Here is a 22,199-nt window from a genome sequence, read left to right as displayed (position 1 = left end):
ATCTTACTGTTGCTGTAGCATTCCCAGACAATGCCTCATGCTGCTGCCCCCCAGAGGCTACTTGCCTAATTGCAGCCTGCAACATGCCTCCAGAACGACACCCTGCGTTCTCTGGGCGCAAACCATCGGATCCATGTGCAGAGCAGCAGAGCAGAGCCCTGGGAGAATGGAGAGGTGACTCTAAGATGCCCACCCCCAGGGCACCTGGCCTGCACATCCAGAAGGGATGTGGGAACGGGGACCCTGTTTTCCCATTTTGCTAGGCTCTCATCTCACTGGATAACTCACTGGCAGAACTCCAGTAAGACCCATGCTCAAACATGGACAGTTTTCCATTTTCCCTTCTTCCTCTGACCTTGTAAAAGGGCTTATGAAATCTATATATTAAATGGAATATGGTCTCCATATCATTCCCTATTTCTTTTAGATCCCTACACCCTTCCTCACTCTTTCCTCAAACACCCCTTCTGGCATCCAAGAAAACCTGCAAAACCACACTGCAAGACTCCTTCTGGGCTTGCCTTTCCTGACTGTGCCCCAAGATTTTTGGAGCATTTTTTCCTTCTTTTGCTCGCATCAAAACTGACCATTCCTAGTTCCATCAATTAGTTAGTGTCAACAAGGAATCTTATTTTTCCACTTTTCTGGAACCTCAGTTTTTAAATCTGTACAACAGGGCTAATGATAAGATTTGTCTTCAAGATTACTATGAAGGTCCCAAATTCTTTATGCAAACCATCTGGCAGAGCATCTGAGGTATTTGATAAATGACAGACATTACTTTAGAATGGACTCAGCTTATATGTCATCTTCTCTAAGAAATCTTTGATTCCCACCAAGTGGGGTTAAATGTTTGTCATCTGTGCTTCAGAGTCTATAGAAGTAATTCACTGAGTCCTGGATATACGTCCACCACAGGGTAGACTCCTATGGTCAACAGAATAATCCCCTCCACCCCAACTCCCAAGATGCCCACATGCTAATCCCTGGAACCTGTTATATTACATGGAAAGAGGGAATGAAGGCTGCAGATGGAATTAAGTTGTTAATCAGCTGACCTTAAAATGGGGAGATTATCCTGGATTATCCAGTTGGCCCAATATAATCACAAATCTCCTTAAAAAGTGAAAGAGGGGGACAGGAGAGTCAGAGGAAGAGATGTGATGATAGAAGCTAGAGGTCTGAGTGAGACCATTGCGGGCCTTGAAGATGCAAGGGAGCCCCTAGCCAAGGAATGAGAGCAGCCTCTAGAAACTGCAAAAGGTAAGAAAATTGATTCTTCCCTAGTGTCTCCAACAGGAATGAAGCCCTACCAATTCCTTGATTTGAGCCCAGTGAAATCCATTTCAGATTTCTGAACTCCAGAACTTTAAAACAATAAAATTGTGTTGTTTAAGCCACAACATCTGTAGTAATTTGTTACAGCCTCTGAACTAATACAACCCCTCACATACATCTGATTGGCACAATTATCCAAGTCGTTGTTGTTGTTTTTTCCAGTTTACAGCTGGAAAGCCTGCAGCTCAGGGAAGTAATTTGTCCAAAGTGACACAGCTAATAAATAGCTATCAGATCTTTCGATGCACATTTCAACAAACAAACAAACAAAACACAAATTGTTTCAACCTATGAAGAGGGGATTCAGTTCAGTTCAGTCACTCAGTCGTGTCCAACTCTTTGCAACCCCATGAACCGCAGCACACCAGGCCTCTCTGTCCATCACCAACTCCCGGAGTCCACCCAAACCCATGTCCACCGAGTCAGTGATGCCATTCAACCATCTCATCCTCTGTTGTCGCATTCTCCTCATGCCTTCAATCTTTCCCAACATCAGGGTCTTTTCAAATGAGTCAGCTCTTCACATCAGGTGGCCAAAGTATTGGGAGTTTCAGCTTCAACATCAGCCCTACCAATGAACACCCAGGACTGATCTCCTTTAGGATAGACTGGTTGGACCTCCTTGCAGTCCAAGGGACTCTCAAGAGTCTTCTGCAACACCACAGTTCAAAAGCATCAGCTCTTCGGCGCTCAGCTTTCTTTATAGTCCAACTCTCACATCCATACATGACCACTGGAAAAACCATAGCCTTGACTAGACGGACCTTTGTTGGCAAAGTAATGTCTGCTTTTTAATATGCTGTCTAGGTGGTCATACCTTTCCTTCCAAGGAGTAAGCGTCTTTTAATTTCATGGCTGCAATCACCATCTGCAGTGATTTTGGAGCCCGGAAAAATAAAGTCATCCACTGTTTCCACTGTTAACAGTGGAAGAGGGGGTTATTAGCTCACATAACTGAAAAATTTCCAGAGGAGGTAATTGTGGAGAACTGGCCAGGCTTGATCCACAAGCCAAAAGGATGACACCAAGATTCAGTACTTCTGTCTCTTGTGCCTGTTTTCCACAGTCTTGGCTTTATTCTCAGGTTTCACACAGTGAACCCCATGGCTCCAGGATCACCACTGTGGTGGCAAAAAATGGCTGCAGCAGTTCCAGATGTTACAACCTCACTCCCTATAACTTCTAGAGGAAAAAAGAAAGCTTCCTTTTTTCAGACAGCCCAGCAAAACTCTTATAGTGATTTGTTGCTTCTCATTATGTTAATCCTCAATTTCTGGACTAAATACTGAGCCACATGGTAGACCTATGAATGGGGGTGGTGGGGAAGGGTTGAATTGCCCAAAAGGAGATCAGAGTCATTTGGGCAGGAGAAACAGGAAATGGATATCAAATATCAACAATGCTGGCTGGGAAAGGTCCATCACAAAGTTTCTGAGTTCAAGCACTGCTGTCTTCCAGTAAAGTCATTTTCTGACTCTTTGGGAACTTGGTCATTGTCTACCTTTCAGTGAGACTAAGGGACAAGCCTGGAGTCATCCTAGTCTCCTCTCTGTCCCCAGCTCCTAGCCCAGGGCCTGGCTGAGAGCAACCACCAGAGAAATGCTTGTTGGTCACTGGGGCTGCTCGCTCCGGAGATGTGAACCATTCAGGAAGTGCTACCTTTTTCTGATTCTGTATGGAGTCATTATGATGCCCAAGCAGGCTAAATGTTTCTGAGAAAATACAAGTACTTCAGTGGCTTGGATTTAACCCAGTTTGAGTTGGAGGTTTCTTTCGTTTGCATGTAGAAACATGCTGGGGCTTCCCAGGTGGCGCTACTGGTAAAGAACCCACCTGCCATTGCAGGAGACATGAGGTGTGGGTTCGATCCCTGGGTTGGGAAGACCTCCTGGAGGAGGGCATCGGAACCCACTCCAGTATTCTTGCCTGGAGAATCCCATGGACAGAGGAGCCTGGCAGGCTACAGTCCATGGAGTCACAAAGAGTTGAACACTACTGAGTCGACTTAGTACGCATGCATGCAAAAACATCCTAACTGATACAAATGCCTTATAGGGATGTTCTGAGAATATAAGTGAGATAATGTATGTAAAGTACTTAACAAGTTTTAATGTGTATTAGTTATTATTACTTTTGTTACCATTTACAGTGACTTTACCTATTTACAAGCTCCTCAAGGGCAGGTTGAGTCCATTCCACTCTTTTTTCTTTTTTTATTATTTATTTATTTGGCTGCACCATGTCTTTGTTGCAGCATGTGAACTCTTAGTTGTGGCATGTGGTATCTATTTCCCTGACCAGGGATGGAACTTGTGTCCCTGCATTGGGAGCACAGAATCCTGGCCACTGGACCACCGGGGAAGTCCCCCTCCCCATTCTTGAATGCAGTAAGTAATACTTAAATAATGGTTGAACCAAATGAAAGTATCCAGGGCATCACTTTACAAAGGTCGTTTCCATCAGTTGAATTTTTAAATGTGAGTTATAGTTTCGAATTTATAGGATAGCTTGCTATTTGCAAAATTCCTGGAGAAAATTACTTTTGAAAGCTGAGTCATTTCATAATTCAAATAGTTGTTGTTCAGTCACTAAGTCGTGTCTGACTCTTTGCAACCCTATGGACTATATAGCTTGCCAAGTTCTTCTGTCCTCCACTACCTCCTGGAGTTTGCTCAAATTCATGTCCATTGAGTCGATGATGCTATGTAACCATCTCATCCTCTGTCGTCCCCTTCTCCTCCTGCCTTCAATCTTTCCCAGCATCAGGGTCTTCTCCAATGAGTCAGCTCTTCACATCAGGTGGTCAAAGTATTGGAGCTTCAGCTTCAGCATCAGTCCTTCCAATGAATATTCAGGACTGATTTCCTTTAGGATGGACTGGTTTGATCTCCTTGCTGTCCAAGGGACTCTGAGTCTTCTCTAGCACCACAATTTGAAAGCAGAGACCTTTAGGAAGTCTAATGTGATAGGACACCCTGATTCCTTTCGTGAGAGGAACAAAGGAAAGCGTATATGTCCTAAGAGGAAACATACAATCACAGACTATATAAAATAATTATTTAACCTGGAAGAGCACTTGTTTCAACCAATTAGTTTTACAGCTGAGGCCTGATAAATTCATTCATTTGGATATGACAACACATTGGGTTTGGGGCTGAGCTGGGATTGAAATCCTAGTCTCCTGACTATTCTACTATGCTGGTTCCACTGCACCTTGGATATTCCAAGAAGATTTTTGTGTTAACGTCCAGCAGCTACCATAACAAAATACAACAAACTAGATGGTTTCCACAACAGAAATGTATTGTCTCACAGTTCTGGAGGCTGGAAACCTGAAAAGAAGGTGTTGAGAGTGTCAGTTCCTTCAGAGGGCTGTGAGGCAGAAATCTGTTCCAGGCCTTTCTCCTTAGCTTGTAGGCACATCGTCCTGATCTCTGCCTTCAGGTTCACATGGCATACTCCCTGTATGTCCTTCTCTTCACACGGCCGCCTCCCCTTTGTTTATCCATATCCCTGTTTTCTCAAAAGGACACCAGTCATTGGAGTCCTCACAGGAGACAGAGTCATAAGGACTCAATCATAAGACCCACCCCAGAATGTGTGTGTGCATGCGTGCGTGCTTGTAAGCCACTCAGTCATGTCCGACTCTTTGCGACACCATGGACTGTAGCCTGCCAGGCTCCTCTGTCCATGGGGATTCTCCAGGCAAAAATATTGGAGTGCGTTACCATCCCCAACATCATCTTAACTAATTTCATCTTTAACGACCCTATTTCCAAATCAGGTCACATTCTGAGGTATAAGGGGTTAGGACTTTAACATGAATTTGAAGGGTGGGGCACAATTCAACTCGTAACACTACTGAAAGTCCTATGTCATTTTACTGATGGCAATTCTGTCTTTTCCCTTGGGAAAGGAAATATGGATCTGAGGAATAAGAGTCTTTTCTATTTATTTTATGTCTTATCTCAGTTCCAAGGATAGGGTTCTGCCCTTGCAAGTCTGCATTGACATTCTTAACCACCTGCTGGTAAAAGACAGGAATATGAATGAGTTTTCTAAAAACTTTTACTGTGTGGTCTACTCTTGTCGGCCAAAGGAAAGAAACTCTTAACTGTGTTCCATTTGACTAGATGGGTAGAACACATGGCTACCTGCTTTGGGTGTACAATGGCTCCTTTTGATTTCTTATGCCAAGGGCGGGCAGCCAACTGCCCTTACTTTACCTGTCATCAGGCTCAGCCATGGCTTCCAAGGTGAGCTGCCGAATGGCAAGTGTTCATCTTCATCATGATGTTGGTTTTTTAAGCCATGGTCTTTATTTCAGAACCATTAATAATCAAATAGGTGTTCCTGTTTAGAATTAAAGTGTGGATTAGAAGGACATTCAGGACTTAGCTATTGGGAGGCCTTACTGAGAAGATTTAGAAAGATGTGGGAGCCTGCATGCCTGCCCCCCCACTCACAGTAACTGAGAACATGTTTAACCACAAAGCTGTGGAAGGGTAAAAACACAATTGCTAGAGTCCCAAAGACTTGGGCTTGAAACTCTGCCCTGATTTTACAGTTGCCTCAGTTACCAAAAAGAGAACTAAATAAAATCAGGTGCCTCCTGATACGATGCACTGAAAAGGACACAACGTTGCTTATACAGTGCCCCTGCCAAAAGCGCATTGTTGTTGGTGTTCAGTTGCTAAATCGTGTCTGACTCTGCAACCCCATGGACAGCAGTATGCCAAGATCCTCTGTCTTTCACTGTCTCCCAGGGTTTGCTCGAATTCATGTCCAGCCAAAAGTGCATACTCTAAATTTAATCATAAAGAAACAACCAGGCAAGCCCAAATTAAAGGGCATGCTGCACAACAACAGGCCAGTATTCTTCAAAAATGTCAATGTCATACAAGAAAACGAAAGGCAGAGGAAGTGTTTCAGATTACAGGAGACTAAAGAGATGTGACATCTAACGCAGCACTCAGTCCTGAATTAGATTCTGGATTGAGGGAAAAGTTTCTTGAAAAAGCAATATTGGGATAATAGGTAAAATTTGAATATGGGTTATAAATTAGATGATAGCAGTGTAGCAATTTTGTTTCCTGAATTTGATCACTGTATTCTGGTTGTATAAGAGATTTTCCTTGTTCTTGGGAGATATATGTTGTATTTAGGGTTGAAGGGTTTTAATCTCTGTAATTTGCTCTTAAATTGTTCAGGAAGAAAACTAGAATTAAAAATAATGAGGATTGGTAATTGTACTTAACAGTACTATATTGATATTTGAAAGTCACTAAGAGAGTAAATCTTAACAGCTCTCACCACAGGAAAAAAAAAGTAACTATGTGAGGTGATGGATGTGTTAAACAACTTTATCATAGTAATAATTTTACAATGTACATGTCATTTTTTATAATTTTATTTATTTTATTTTTGGTTGTGCTGGGTCTTCATTGCGATGCGCAGCCTTCTCATTGAGGTGGCTCCTCTTGTTGTGGAGCACAGGCTGTAGGTGGGAGGGCTTCCGTAGGTGTGGTCCATGGGCTTAGTTGCTCTGAGACATGTGGAATCTTCCCAGACCAGGGATCAAACCTGTGTCCCCTGCATTGACAGACAGATTCTTATCCACTGTACCACCAGGGAAGTTCCATATATATATATATAATTAAATCATCACATTGTACACTTTAAACTTACACAGTGTTGTATGTCAATCGTATTTCAATGAAATAACCTCCCCCAAAATAATGAGGATCTTATTATGTCATATGTAAATAGAGACAGAAAACAAATGTAGCAAAGTGTTAACATTAAATAAATCAAGGTGAAATATGCATAAGAAAATATATTATAATTTTCTTACAACTTTTCTGTACCTTTGAATTTTTCCCAAATAAAAAGTTTAATTAAAAAGGAAGAGGTGAATCAGCCTGGACATTTCCCAAGACAGTGATCTAAAAAGGTGCTAAAATATCACTGGAGTGTTTAAAATCTAATTAGAAATGTAACTTGAAAACAATGTAATGTGAAAACTTCTCTTCGGAGACTACAAATGTGGTTGGGAAAAAACTCTTGGACAACTCACTTGTGGTCAAGAGATGAAGTTCGTAAGGACAAAATGAAGGATCCATAGATAGTTACTGTCATTTTTGGATTCTTAGGGAAGGTCCTCCTTCTCTGCACTTCCCTGGTCTCTTTTCTAAATAGAAACTAATTACATTTTTTTAAATGTTTAAAAGAGAACCAAATTACTAGTCTCTCTTTTTAATCTGGTTCTGCCAGTTGTACAACTTTGAATGTCACTTCATACTTTCCAAAAACATTTATTTAGTACCTACTTGGTGCCGGGTACTGTTTAGATGCTGGAGACTCGGCAAACAGGAGCACAGATACCACACCCGCCTACCGGAAGTTTACAGAGCAGTGATATGCGGCAGACACTAGGGGTTGCCAACGTTACTGAAATTTCCTCTTTTTCCTTGCTATTGAGACTCCAATTCTGTGCAAAAAGCAATGTATGTGGGGAGGGGAAGCCATGTGTGCTAAAGGCTGAGAGAAAATATTTGCAAACCACATATCTGACAAAGGACTAGTATCTAGAATGTATAAGGAACTCTCAAAAGTATTAATAAAAAAAGAAAGAAAAATCACTCCAATTAGAAAATTGGCAAAAGACATGAATATACATTTCACCAAAGAGGATATAGAGATGGCAATAAGCACACGAAAAGGTGTTCAATCTCCTTAGTCAGTAGGGAACTGGAAATTATAACCACAATGAGATATCACTTCATCCTTATCAGAATAGCTAAAATAAAAAATAGTGGCATACCAAATGTTGGTAAGGATGTGGAAAAACTGGATCAGTGGACCACTCAGATACTGCTGGAGGGAATGGAAAATGGTATAGTCACTTTAGAACAGTTTGGCAGTTTCTTTAAGCACTAAATATGCAACTACCACACAAGTCAACAACTGCACTCTTGGGCATTTATTACAGAAATGTGAACATTTACGTTTACACAAAAACCTGTACATGAATTTTCATAGCAGCTTTATTCATAATAGCCCCAAACTCAAGCAAGTCAACCCAAATGCTTTTCAGTAATGGTTGAACAAGCTATGGCACAACCATACCATGGAATACACTCAGCAATAAAAAAGGAACCACCTGGTGATACAACCACCTGGATGGATCCCCAGGGAATGATGCTGCATAAAAAAAAAAAGCCAATCTCCAAAGGTTATAAACAGTGTGATTCCATTTGTGTCAGGTCAGGTCAGTTCAGTTCAGTTGCTCATTCATGTCCAAATCTTTGTGACCCCAAGGACTGCAGCACGGCAGGCTTCCCTGTCCATCACCAACTCCCAGATCTTGCTCAAACTCATGTCCATCGAGTCAGTGATGCCATCCAACCATTTCATCCTCTGTTGTCTCCTCCTCCTCCTGCCTTCAATCTTTCCCAACATCAGGGTCTTTTCCAATGAGTCAGTTCTTTGCATCAGGTGGCCAAAGTATTAGAGTTTCAGCTTCAGCATCAGTCCTTCCAATGAATATTCAGGACTGATTTCCTTTAGGATGGACTGGTTGGATCTTGCAGTCCAAGGGACTCTCAAGAGTCTTCTCCAACACCACAGTTCAAAAGCATCAATTCTTCGGCGATCAGTTTTCTTCATGGTCCAACTCTCACATCCATACATGACTACTGGAAAAACCATAGTTTTGACTAGATGGACCTTTGTTGGCAAAGTAATGTCTCTACTTTTTAATATGCTGTCTAGGTTGGTCATAGCTTTTCTTCCAAGGAGCAAGCATCTTTTAATTTCATGGCTGCAGTCACCATCTGCAGTGATTTTGGAGCCCAAGAAAATAAAGTCTCTCACTGTTTCCATTGTTTCCCCATCTATTCGCCATGAAGTGATGGGACTGGATGCCATGATCATAGTTTTTCGAATGGTGAGTTTTAAGTCAGCTTTTTCACTCTCCTCTTTCACTTTCATCAAGAGGCTCTTTAGTTCCTCTTTGCTTTCTCCCGTAAATGTGGTGGCATCTGCGTATCTGAGGTTATTGATATTTCTCCGTGCAATCTTGATTCCAGCTTGTGCTTCATCCAGCCTGGCATTTTGCATGATGTACTCTACTTATACAGAGAAGGCAATGGCACCCCACTCCAGTCCTCTTGCCTGCAAAATCCCATGGATGGAGGAACCTGGTGGGGTGCAGTCCATAGAGTCGCTAAGAGTCAGACACGACTGAGCGACTTCGCTTTCACTTTTCCCTTTCCTGCATTGGAGAAGAAAATGGCAACCTACTCCAGTGTTCTTGCCTGGAGAATCCCAGGGACGGGGGAGCCTGGTGGGCTGCCATCTGTGGGGTCGTACAGAGTTGGACATGATTGAAGCGACTTAGCAGCAGCAGCAGCAGCAGCAACTCTACATATAAGTTAAATAAACAGGGTGACAATATACAGCCTTGACGTACTCCTTTCTCAATTTGGAACCAGTCCATTGTTCCATGTCCGGTTCTAACTCTTGCTTCTTGACCTGCATACAGATTTCTCAGGAGGCAAGTAAAGTGGTCTGGTATTCTCATATCTTGAAGAATTTTCCAGTTTGTTGTGATCGACACAGACAAAGGCTTTGGCATAATAAATAAAGCAGAAGTATATGTTTTTCTGGAATTCTCTTGCTCTTTTGTTGATCCAACAAATGTTGGCAATTTGATTTCTGGTTCCTCTGCCTTTTCTAAATCCAGCTTGAACATCTGGAAGTTCTCGGTTCACATACTGTTGAAGCCTGGCTTGGAGAATACTGAGCATTACTTTGCTAGTGTGTGAGATGAGTGCAATTGTGTGGTAGTTTGAACATTCTTTGGCATTGCCTTTCTTTGGGATTGGAGTGACAACTGACCTTTTCCAATCCTATGGCCACTGCTGAGTTTTTCAAATTTGCTGGCATATTTTCAATATGCTGGCATATTGAGTGCAGCACTTTCACAGAATCATTTTTTAGGATCTGATATAGCTCAGCTGGAATTCCACCACCTCTGCTAGCTTTGTTTGTAGTGATGCTTCCTAAGGCCCACTTGACATCGCACTCCAGGATCAGAGTTAGGGGATGACGAAGTACAGCCTAGAAGGAATGTGGATATGGTTATAAAATGGCAACAGGAGGGATCCTTGGAAATATTCTGTGTCTTCACTGTGGTGGTGGTCACACAAATCTACACATGTGATATAATCACATGAAATTAAATATATATATGCTCCCAACAAAAGAGCACTTGTAAAACTGCTGAAAACTGTGTAAGCACTGGGGAAGACTGGGTGAAGAGTTGTATGAAATCTCCATTACTTCTTATTTATTGTTGCTGTTCTGTCACTAAGTTGTGTCCGACCCTTTGCGACCCCATGGACTGTAGCACACCAGGCTTCTCTGTCCTCCACTATTTCCTGGAGTTTGCTCAAGTTTATGTCCACTGAGTCAGTGATGCTATCTAACAATTTCATCTTCTATCTCCCCCTTCTCCTTTTGCCTTCAATCTTTCCCAGCATCAAGGGTTTTTCCAGTGGGTTGGCTCTTCCCATCAGGTGGTCAAAGTATTGGAGCTTCAACTTCAGCATCGTCCTTTCAATGAATATTTAGGACTGATTTCCTTTAGGATGGACTGGTTGGAGCTCCTTGCAGTCCAAGGGACTCTCAAGAGTCTTCTCCACCAACACAATTTGAAGGCATCAATTCTTCAGTGCTCAGACTTTTTTATGGTCCAACTCTCACATCCATACATGACTACTGGAAAAACTGTAGATTTGATTATGCAGACCTTTGTTGGCAAAGTGATGACTTTGCTTTTTAATATGCTGTCTAGGATTGCAATAGTTTTCCTTCCAAGAAGCAATCATCTTCTAATCTCATGGCTGCACTCACCATTGGCAGTGATTTTGAAGTCCAAGAAAATCTGTCCCTGCTTCTACTTTTTCGCCTTCTATCTGCCATGAAGGTATGGGACTGGATGCTATGATCTTTTTTTAATGTTGAGTTTTAAGCCAGCTTTTTTACTCTCCTCTTTCACTTTCATCAAGAGGCTCTTTAGTTCCTTTACTTCTTATAACTGCATGTAAACCTACAATTATCACAAAATAAAAAGGTTTTTAAATGGGTGAATTAAATCTCAATAAAGCTGTTAAAAAATACATAACAGAAAATGGGAAGGTGTTTTGATTGTCACCATAGGAGGGAAGCACTCTTAGCAACTAATGGATGTGAGATTTCCATATTGCATAGGAAAGAATTTCACAATGAAGAATCAGACAGCCTCTCCCACTGAACATGCTGCCAGATATTCAGGGAGATAACACACAGTTGTCCGACTCTTTGTGACCCCATGGACTGCAGCACGCCAGGCTTCCCTGTCCATCACCAACTCCCAGTTCTTGCTCAAACTCTGTCCATTGAGTCGGTGATGTCATCCAACCATCTCATCCTCTGTCATCCCCTTTTCCTCCCGCCTTCAATATTTCTTAGCATCAGAGTCTTTTCCAATGAGTCAGTTCTTTGCATCAGGTGGCCAAAGTATTGGAGTTTCAGCTTCAGCATCAGTCCTTCCAATGAATATTCAGGACAGATTTCCTTTAGGATTGACTGGTTGGATCTCCTTCCAGTCCAAAGGACTCTAAAGAGTCTTCTCCAATACCACAGTTCAAAAGTGTCAATTCTTAGGTGCTCAGCTTTCTTTACAACACACACATGCAAAAACATAAAAACAGTAACAACATGTAAATAACACATACACAAACATAAAAACAGTAACATGTATGTTTCTACTTATCTGAACCTAGAACTTAATCCCATTTACAAATAAATGCAAAAGTAATCTCTGTATGGTTTTAATATACTCTTGAATTTTTCAGGAATGCAAATATCCTATTAGAAGAGGAGAGATTATTGTTTTGTTTGGAACTTTGCCAAGAATTGTTCATCATTACAGAAAATCAGCAGTAACAATGCTTCCAATAATATTTGAATCACCAATACATTCCATTAGCCTCCACTTAAGATAGTCATTTGCAATATATAATTATATAAATGCATTTATCATACATATGCATTCATGATATATATTTTTGCATGATATATTTTGAAATGTCAAAATAAAAAACATTGACTACATTTTGTTAAGTATTATGTTCTGTGAAATCATTATAAGTAGGTGCAAGCATCTGACTACATCTTTTTGTATAGTATGCCTGTGTGCCTGCATATTGTAATACATATTATTTTCCAATAAATTCATTTTATTTCTCCTCTATACTGCCATTAGGTCATACACAGATTACTACATAGATTATTTTTTGTTTTTGTAGATGATATTATCTATGAATTTCACGCCAGGATAGTAAAGAAGACATTACAAAACATCTGTCTTGAAAAGGGGGTGTTGGGACAGAGGGGAGAACTACTGGTCTAATTTCTGTTCAATGAGGGGTCTGCGGAGAATTCTTAGGAAAATTCTTTCTTTTCTGATTAAAAAAGAGAGGGACTCTCCACAACTTTCCCTCACTCTTTTGGAAGTTCTAGGAAAACATGCAATGGCAACCCACTCCAGTACTCTTGCCTGGAAAGTCCCATAGGTGGAGGAGCCTGGTAGGCTGTGGTCTATGGGGTCGCTAAGAGTCCACACGACTGAGCGGCTTCACTTTCACTTTTCACTTTCATGCATTGGAGAAGGAAATGGCAACCCACTCCAGTGTTCTTGCCTGGAGAATCCCAGGGACGGGGGAGCCTGGTGGGCTGCCGTCTATGGGGTCACACAGAGTCGGACACGACTGAAGCGACTTAGCAGCAGCAGCAGCAGCAACAGGAAAACATGATGCTTTTTATGAGGCACTCATCTTGCAACCAGGTGGCAACAAGTCTGAGAAATAAAAATTAAAATGCTGGTGAACGAAACAAAACAAATTGCTGAGGAGTGTGGGACCAAAACAAGGAAAGAGCCTGGGTCTTTGATGGTGTCATTGATCTGTTGCACTAATCCTGGAACTGCCACCCGTGGATAATTGTAGGTCTGTATTGTTTAAGCCACTGTTAGTTGGGTATTCTTTTGCATGCAGTTTACAGTATATATCTAACCAAGATATGAGAATACAGTAAATGGGCAATTACAACGAAGTGTAACAAAGAGATCTAATTGAACTATGGGAAGATAGGGGAGCATTTCATCACATTCCCAACCCAAACTGGGGGTTGCAGGGCTGTGACTATTTCCTTAGGAAATATTTGGACCAAGACCTGAAGAATGAGTATGGGGTTAGCAGGATAGGGCACAGTAGGTAGGGTGTTTCATAAAGAGGGAACAGCAAATGAGATACTACAGAGTCACGGAGAAGTGATTCTGCCTAAAGGAAGTTTTCCAAAAAGGGTATTAACGATAGGTATGAGATACAAGATCAAGTCCTGACTCAGTCACTTGGTAGCTAAATACTGAACATTTCTAAGTTTTCAGTTTCATCATCATGAAAATGATGATTATGGTAGTACTCATGTCCTAGGCTCTTTTTGAGAGGATAACTGTCATAATCACCTATACAGGAAATGTTCAAATCTAGACTTGGGTGATGGCAAGAGAAATGGTTAGAAAGGTACATAAATGTGTGCTAAGTCGCTTCAGTTGTGTCTGACTCTTTGCAGCTCAATGGACTGTAGCCCACCACGCTCCTCTGTGCATGGGATTCTCCAGGCAAGACTACTGGAGTGGGTTGCCATTTCCTCCTCCAGGGAAGCCCATAATAACATGTTAATATAAAATGGCTGGGTACAGAAAGCCCCGAGTCAGCTTTTAAGCTGTGCGTTTGTGCTAAGTAGCTTCAATTGTGTCTGACTCTTTGCGACCCTATGAACTGTAGCCATCCAGGCTCCTCTGTCCCTGGGGTTCTCCAGGCGAGAATACTGGAGTGGGTTGCCATGCCCTCTTCCAGGGAATCTTCCAAACCCAGGAATGGAACCCACATCTCTTATATTTCCTGCACTGGCAGGCAGTTTCTTTACCACTAGCGCCACCTGGGAAGCCCCCACATAAATAGAGGAAGCATAAAGGGGTCTACTTCCACAGGGCTTGTTGCATCAGTGATTAAAAGTAGAGGGTACAGTATCAAAAATGATGTGTATCTGGCACAGGTAACTGAGTGGTTAATGTGTCATTCACTGATATAGACAATCCGAAAGGAGTAGTGGAGTTTAAGGAGGAAATTATGAGTTCCATTTTGGAGATTTTGAGTCTGGGTGCCTGTAGCAGGTGGAAGCATTTAGTAGGTACTAAAACATACACCTCTGGGCTCAGGCGCTGTGTTTGAGTTGCAGGTAGACAGGGAAGCAACAGTATACAATCACTGAAGTCAAAGGAGAAGGTGGGATGTGCTAGGGAAGAGGTGAGAGGAGGTATCAATCCAGGGCCAGCACTTTGGGGTATATTTAATACCCCCGACATTTAACGGCTGGGCAGAGAAGAAGGGGCCTGCAGAGGAGACTGAGCTGGAGCACCCTTAAAGGATAGGAAGAAAAAAATAACAGTAAGAATAGGCGTCTGAGATCACAAAAGCTGATGGAAGAATATTTCTCAACAAGGAGAGAGGTCAAGTAAAGATTGAGAAACGTGAGATTAGCAAATAGAGTTGTGGCTGACTTTGACCAGAGGTGTTTCTAGGGGGTGAAAGGCAGATTGGAGAGGGAAAAGGAGTGGGAGGGGAAGGGCAAGTACAAACAGTTCTTTCTGTAAAGTTGGCTGCCAACAGGAGATAAGACAAGAACGTAGGGACTTGAAGAGCTGAGGCAGAGGAGGGATGGAGACTTAAGTATGTAAGTGCCACTAGGAAGAAGTCAGTAGAATGGGAGAGATTGAAGCTACAAGAGTGTAAGGAAAACTCAACAATTAGTTGAGCGCTTCCTACGTGCCTATGAGTCCTACCACCCTCTCCAGAGAACTACATGCTACACATGTGACAGGTTTAACCTAAAGCTTTATCTTCAGGAGAAAGCGGTTCTCCTCGTTTTTCGTAGGAGTTCCAATTCCGTCCTTCCTCCTCTCCACACATATGTCCCACAGGATAACCTGTAGGAGCCCATACACCGCTGGACCTCACAACCTCAATTGGACACTTGAGGCTACAACTACGTAACGGATCTTTAAGAGGGCAGAGCCAGTGACGCCTAAGCCACCGCCTCCCCTGACTTTTGCCCCAACTCGCGAGAACAGAGGCGACTGCGCAAAGAATAGACTTCCGCCTTGCTCCGCCCCCTTCTCTTTGTTTCCACGTCCGAGGATCTCGCGAGAGTTGGGAGGCAAATCCCGCGAGCTGAGACCTGCGGCCGGCTCTAAGGCTCTCGCGGTGTTTGCGCGAGACTGCTCTTTTCCTTCCTCCCTTGCCGGTCCGCCTGCCTTCCTCCCCCTCTTCCCGGCCCGGCCTCCCCCTTCTTTCCCCGCGGGCCCCCTCCCCGCAGGGATAATATGGTCTCCGGCGATGGACGCCCCAAGTGCAGGTTAGTTTCAGTCCGCCTACTTGATCTGACAGTGGAGACGCGCGCTACCCGGGCTCCGAGTTCTTTGCTTCTGTCGCCTGGAGTCGCTTGGCTGGCGCGGGGGCCCTCCGGGCTCAGGTCCTGCTCCCCAGGGGCCTGCCTGCTGGGCCGCACTCTGTGCGCCTAGGCCGCGAGAGCCCGGCCTCGCAGCCCTTGCCCCTCAGCGTGACCCCGCCGGGGACGTCTGCTCCGCCACTGGCTTTGACCCTTGGCGGCCTCAGCTTGTTGGCGCCGCTGTTGGCTGCCAGGGCTTCCCGGTATTCCTCAGTGGCACTAGGGTCGAGGAAAGGCCCACCATCTTTTCTCTCCGCCCTCCCCCCCATTTGTAAGAGATGAGGATGGGGGCCAGTGTCTCACCGCTTGTATCTCACGCAGCTAGTTGTTTATTCCGCTGTCCAGACTCGAGCCCCTCTCTCTTTCTTTGCCTCTAGTAGCAGACTGGGGGGTGGTCAAGGCCGAACACTGGTCAGTCGGTTCTCTGACCATTTACTGCAGAGCTGGGTCTCCTCCCCCACCATCCACCTTCCTCGCTTCCCCCTCAGAAAAAGAAAAACGTTATGTACTCTCAGAAAGTGGGCTGTGCTTATCGCATCTTATTTCAGACCAAGGTCCTAACAGTGTTGGGGGTCCTGCCCACCCACCGCAGTGAGTGCACAAAAGACCTCAAGGTTCTGTAACCTCAAGGGTACCTTTCTGCCACTTCCCCCAAGAACCTTAGAAGCAGGGGCACGTTCAAATGAGACCCCTGGGTCTTCGTAGTTAAGCTTCAATTCGTGCAAAACCAGAAAGACGAGTCTTTTAGGGAAAATCTTCTATTTTACCCAGATATTTTGTTGTTCACTTTTACCTTTAGGCTTAAGGCCTATTAAGGTCTTAGCTGATAAGTTGTTTGGTTTGGTTTTGACTTTGTTCATGTTGTTGAATGCTGTGTGAACGTCTATCTTTTGATTATTTTTTAAAAATCAGTTCTAACATAATTGTGGTGTTCTCAAATTGCCCTGTTGGTATTTATGCAATTTTCAGAACATGTCTTCACAAACGTGTCTATACATCATTTAAATCATTCTTATTGTTCCTTTCGAGGTATTCTTTATTATTGCATTTCAGGAGTTTTTATTTTACCAGTTTTTATTTGACAGAGTCATGGTTTAGAGTTGTACTGTCCAATACAGTGGACACTAGGTACGTGTGACTATTTAATTAAATAAAATTTGAAAGGATTCCTCACTGTAACCACATTGTAAGTGGTCAGCGGCCCCATGTGCCTAATGACTATCTCATTGAACAGCTCAAATACAGAACATTTGTGCCACTGGAGAAAATTCTGTTGGACAAATCTGGTTTCTAGGTGTCTTCACTTTGAATAAAGCACTTTGTAACAGTGCATAATGAAAGGTTTTTTCTTTTTTTTATTTCCAGGATATGCCTTTGAGTACCTTATTGAAACATTAAATGACACTTCACATAAGAAGTTCTTCAATGTTCCTAGACTTGGAGGCACCAAGTATGGTAATGTTGCTTACATTTTCTGGGGTTTATTTAGTTTCTGATAATACAAATGCATTTGTCAAACTGAGTTGAAGAAATTTTAAGTTTATTCCCACCATGTCATGATAGGCACACCTACACATATCTCTAACATTGGGACAACTTTCGTGAGAGGAGGATGTAAGCCCATACTGTAGCTTCTTATTTTCAAATCTTAAGTTAGTTTCGTAATGATTTTTTTTCCCCTAAAGAGACTACTAATACGTTTTTAAAAACAATAAAAACCTGACTGAAGATATTCTAGAGCCAGTAAATGTATATTTTAATTTTTCAAGTGAACAGTTCCAGCAGTTCTTTATCTACTGTCCTTTGATTAGGAATCATCAATAGGACCCACTGATTTGAGTTGTTGACCAGGGCATGGTTTGTTTGCCCAGGCTGTGCACCAGCCCTCTTGGCAGACCTTTGCAGGCTCCTGATCAGGATCAAACCTTTCACTGAAGCCTCAGAAGAGTGAACTTGGCGGAACCCCATAGTAATGGATGAAGCCTTGACTTTATTGACAACTGAGTAACTTTCTCAACCAGGCCACTAAAGGGAAGACCTGTTTGAAAGAGTAATTTAGATTATTCTTCTCTGACTTTTCAGTGAAAAGAGAAATTAAATGCCAAATCTGTTGTAGTTTTGGAAGGAGGTTTTAACTTTGGGATTTTTTGTTTTTGTTTTTTCCCTTCCGTTGGTTAAGAAGATTGCTTTTGATTTTTCTGTAGGTTTTAATGGGGTAAATGTTCTAGACTAGCAGTATTTTCTTGCGTATTGTGAGAAGATTTAGATATTTTAGAGTGTATTTTGGAGAAGATGCCTATCTTAGAATTAGGTTGCCAGTTAAAAATAAACATTTCACCAAGATCTTTTACTTTGCATATTTAGTTGCTGTGATTTGTTTTGAGAGGTTGATCTTTTCTTAGTGCCGTGTGTTGTTCATTCACATTTATTTTATCTCTTCACTGATGAGTTTGTATTAATTTTGAAAAGGGAACAGCTGAGTTGATTATATACAAGAAAGATCTTTTTTTCCCCACTGTACTTATCTCAAATATCTGGGCTTCCCTTGTGGTTCAGCTGGTAAAGAATCCACCTGCAATGTGGGAGACCTGGGTTCGATCCCTGGGTTGGGAAGATCCCCTGGAGAAGGGAAAGGCTACCCACTCCAGTATTCTGGCCTGGAGAATTCCATGGACTATAGTCCATGGGGTCAAAAAGAGTCGGACATATGAGTGACTTTCACTTATCTCAAATATCTAGTGATTCTGGCCTGGAAATTTCTTAACCCGCATTTTATAGCTTAGTAAAGTAAAAGAACATATATGGGGATGTTTTTTAGTTTTGAGTATAAGTTCTTTCTATGGATAATTTGTGGAAATGTGCCTACTTGAAGATAGCCTGTATTTCCCAAATGCAGGAAATCAAAGACTATAAAATGCGTTGAGAGAGTGATTAATAGTGTAAGAGCTATATTATCTCTGGAAAATAAGCTGTTGTGGGCATCTGTACATAATTGAATTCCAGAGTACCAGGGTTTTTATAACCATGATAAATATAACAATAGAATGCGTATATATATAAATGCCTTTAAAACAGAAATTTGGGTTTTATTTTTCTGGGGTTAAGATATTGTTGTTTTTTTTTTAATAGAATGGTTACTATGAGAGGTTTATTGTATAGTTACTTAAATATAATGAATGTTTAATAGGGAATAAAATTTGAAAAAACTGATTTTGAAAGAAAGAAACTTGAGTAGAAAAACAGAAAAAATCCTTGTTGGATTTTTCTGGAGGGACCAAATTGAATGGCCTCCCCGACCTGTGCTTAAGAGACATTGCTTTGGTGATCACCATGGTTCCCCACCACTGTCTTCTCTGCTTCCCACGTTCAGATACCTACCAGGCTGGGAATCATGGTTGTAATGAGTAACTTAATGAAGGGAAAGCGTTCTGGCTCTCCTATGTGTTGGGGAGAAAAGATAGTCTAGAACACTCTTCTAAGCTCCCTGCTAACTGTATCAGGAATGCCTTCAGCTGCAAGAACCAAAATCCTCCTGTACAGTGACTCTAACAAATAGGGGTTTATTTTTCTCATCTAGCAAGAAGTCTGGGTGTGGACATACTGGGACTGCATAGCACCAACATCAGCAGGGACTTAGGTTTTTCCCTTTTTTTCTATTTTGCTTTCATTTTGGGGGTTGCAAATAGCTGTTGTACCTCCAGGCATTATGTACATATTATAAGCAGCTGAAAGGGCAGAACAGGAAGAAAAACCCTCCCCAGGAGCTTATCTCCTTGGCCAAAATTTTCTCACTGCTGTCAGCTTTAAAGCCTGAAAGATTTCATTTTCTGACTTTTACAATAGAGAAAGACAAGGGAAAAGTGGTTGGGAGTGGGTGGTTAGTGAACTAGCCTAGGCTATCTGACTCACTAACAATGCTTTCCTTTATTAAGTCTGTTCTTAGATAGAATACAACACAAATTATTTGATTTTTGCTTTTTATTGCCATTTTATCTTTTTGCTTCTCTAGTTTATACTCAAGGGATCCTTATGGAAGGGCTTCTCTGGGTGGCTCAGTGGTAAAGAATCTGCCTGCCAGTGCAAGACATTAAGAGGTTGGATCCCTGGGTTGGGAAGATCCCTATTGAAAGGAAATGGCAACCCACTCCAGTATGCTTGCGTGGAAAATCCCATTAACAGAGGAGCCTGGCAGGCTAGTCCTGCCAGGACTAGCAAACAGAGTCGCAAATGAGTCGGACATAACTTGGCGACTAAACAACAACAATCCTTACAGTAGTGGACACGTCATGTATATTGATCACATTTTAAACTTATATAATCTCACTAGTGGCAAAATGCTGTTTTAACCATCTGGAGCTATTTACCTGGCACTCGGGTGTGCTGACTACAACCTTAGAAATTTTGAGTGATTCTCTTAAGTAGATCTCTGAATTTGAAAATATACCTGGTTCCCAGGAAGAGAGAAATCACTGTTGCTTGGAATGGCAGAGGGATTACAGAGGCCAGTCAACACTTGGGGGATTTAGAATGACTGGCAAGCATAATGGAAGACATAAGTGACAATGAGTAAGGAGGAGGGCAGTGAAGACACTGGCCTGGCTCTAGTGAAACATATTTTTAGCGAGTGGCTGTTATTGGGCAAGAGGGCTTTCAGGCCGATAAAAAGCCTCAGCCTGCCACCTTTATCTCATATGACTCATTCATCTTTCTTTTTTCCTTCCTAATTGCTTGCTTTTTAACCATAGTACTGCTCAATCCTGTAGTGGAGCTAGGACTTGGTTTTCCAAATCCTACCATACAATCTCCAAAAGAAAATCTGTGTTTACATGTAAACCCATGGCTGAGTCATGTCAATGTATGGCAAAAACTATTACAATATTGTAAAGTAATTAGCCCCCAACTAAAATAAATAAATTTATTAAAAAAAAAATCGGTGTTTAATTTTTTAGGAGAGTTTTTATTGATTATAAGAAGTTAGTTTGGGATTGAAAATCACAGACAGAAACATTATAAGCAGTGTAGAGACAGTTTCATTTTTATATGTGTATACAAATATATGTAAATGTGCTACTTTAACAAAAATACAGTGTATATTGTTTTATAACATTTTTTAATTTAATATATCATGAACATCTTTCTCTGTCATTGAATACAAGTATCCCTTGTTCTCTGAATCTGTGTGGTTTCTGAACCAGGGAGTGTGAGTTTTGAGTAGAAAGGGAAATGTACACTTTTCTACAACTTCTCACTGCTGCACAGTATTGCCTATATGAAAGCCTCATGGTTTAGTTAGCAGATCTTTGAATATTGAAGTTGTTACCAACTTCTCCCTATTTATAAATAAAGCTGTGTTTGAGGTAGTTAAATTTTGATGCCAGCTCATTATATAAAATTATTGGATTGAAATTATTGTTTCCTCCATCCCCATCAAGTACTTTTCTTTTTCACTTTTACTGTATATGTACTGGCTCTTCCAGTCTTTGCCCTTCAGTCAGTATAAGGAACAAAAACTCACTTAAATCAGCATTCAAGAAAGAAGATGCTATTGCAGTTTCCAGACATCCAATGGCAAAGGAAGAAAGCACAGTCAGGCCTCATGGGAACTAGAATTTCTAAGCCAGAGACTGTTCTTTCTGTCATGTGGAGATTGCCTGTTCTGTTTTTCCTTGTTTCTTTTTGAATGTCTGCTCTCCAGTCTTCTCTCTCTATAGCCCACTTTACTTACTGGTATTGTGTAATAGCCAGTATTGCCACTGCCAGCCCTCTCTGTGTGTTGTGCTGGGCTTACCAGCCCGCTACGACTGTATCTCTAGATGACTTTTTCACCTATTGTTTTAACCTACAGTTAAGTTTGGGCAAATCAGACATCTGTTGCTGGTCAGTTATCTTACTGGCAGGAGCACAAGTCCTTGTTTTTTAATCTTGTCTCTTCCATGGACTCTGGAAAGGACAGTAAGTTGGATAAGCAGTGAAATAGTTTGCTTATAATGTTTTTACACAAGGCATAACTTTCTAAGGATTACCTTTACCTAATGTGATTCTGTTCCACCTGTAACCACGCATTCACCGACCTTCCACATTTTGTCCATCCGTCGGTTGGTTTTAACTGTGCTTTTGTAGATAGTTTTTGTTCTAGATTGGGTCCTTTTGGTAGCAGAGAAAAGACACCCACTAGCTCAAGTGAAGAAAGATTTATTCTGATATTACAGAGCTCCCAGGCAATGAAAGGTGGCTGTATCTCAAGA

At 41.9% G+C, this 22,199-nt stretch overlaps 1 protein-coding gene and 1 long non-coding RNA gene across 4 annotated transcripts in view; one reads left to right on the top strand and one right to left on the bottom strand.

Moving 5' to 3' along the window:
• Positions 1-8,305: 8,305 nt before the first annotated feature.
• Positions 8,306-16,437, bottom strand: LOC145529369 (uncharacterized). The gene is made up of 2 exons (XR_014071142.1): positions 16,258-16,437; positions 8,306-12,060 (listed from the first exon to the last, which is right to left on the bottom strand). It is a non-coding gene; the product is annotated as an uncharacterized LOC145529369 (long non-coding RNA).
• IREB2 (iron responsive element binding protein 2) overlaps positions 15,727-22,199 on the top strand; it is a 48,868-nt gene continuing 42,395 nt past the window's right edge. For 2 of the 3 annotated variants that reach the window (XM_081549598.1, XM_081549600.1), the window contains exons 1-2: positions 15,727-15,861; positions 17,320-17,409. In XM_081549598.1, the coding sequence (XP_081405724.1) occupies positions 15,843-15,861; positions 17,320-17,409 (109 nt within the window). In that variant the 5' untranslated portion in view covers positions 15,727-15,842. The remainder of the gene's footprint in view (positions 15,862-17,319; positions 17,410-22,199) is intronic. The other variant, XM_081549599.1, reaches the window with a different exon arrangement.

This window comes from Giraffa tippelskirchi, chromosome 12 (genome assembly GCF_054371585.1).
Source record: "Giraffa tippelskirchi isolate mGirTip1 chromosome 12, T2T-mGirTip1v1.2.pri, whole genome shotgun sequence".
NCBI lineage: Eukaryota > Metazoa > Chordata > Mammalia > Artiodactyla > Giraffidae > Giraffa > Giraffa tippelskirchi.
Note: the sequence above shows the minus strand (reverse complement) of the source record. Positions and strands in the feature narration are given on the sequence as shown.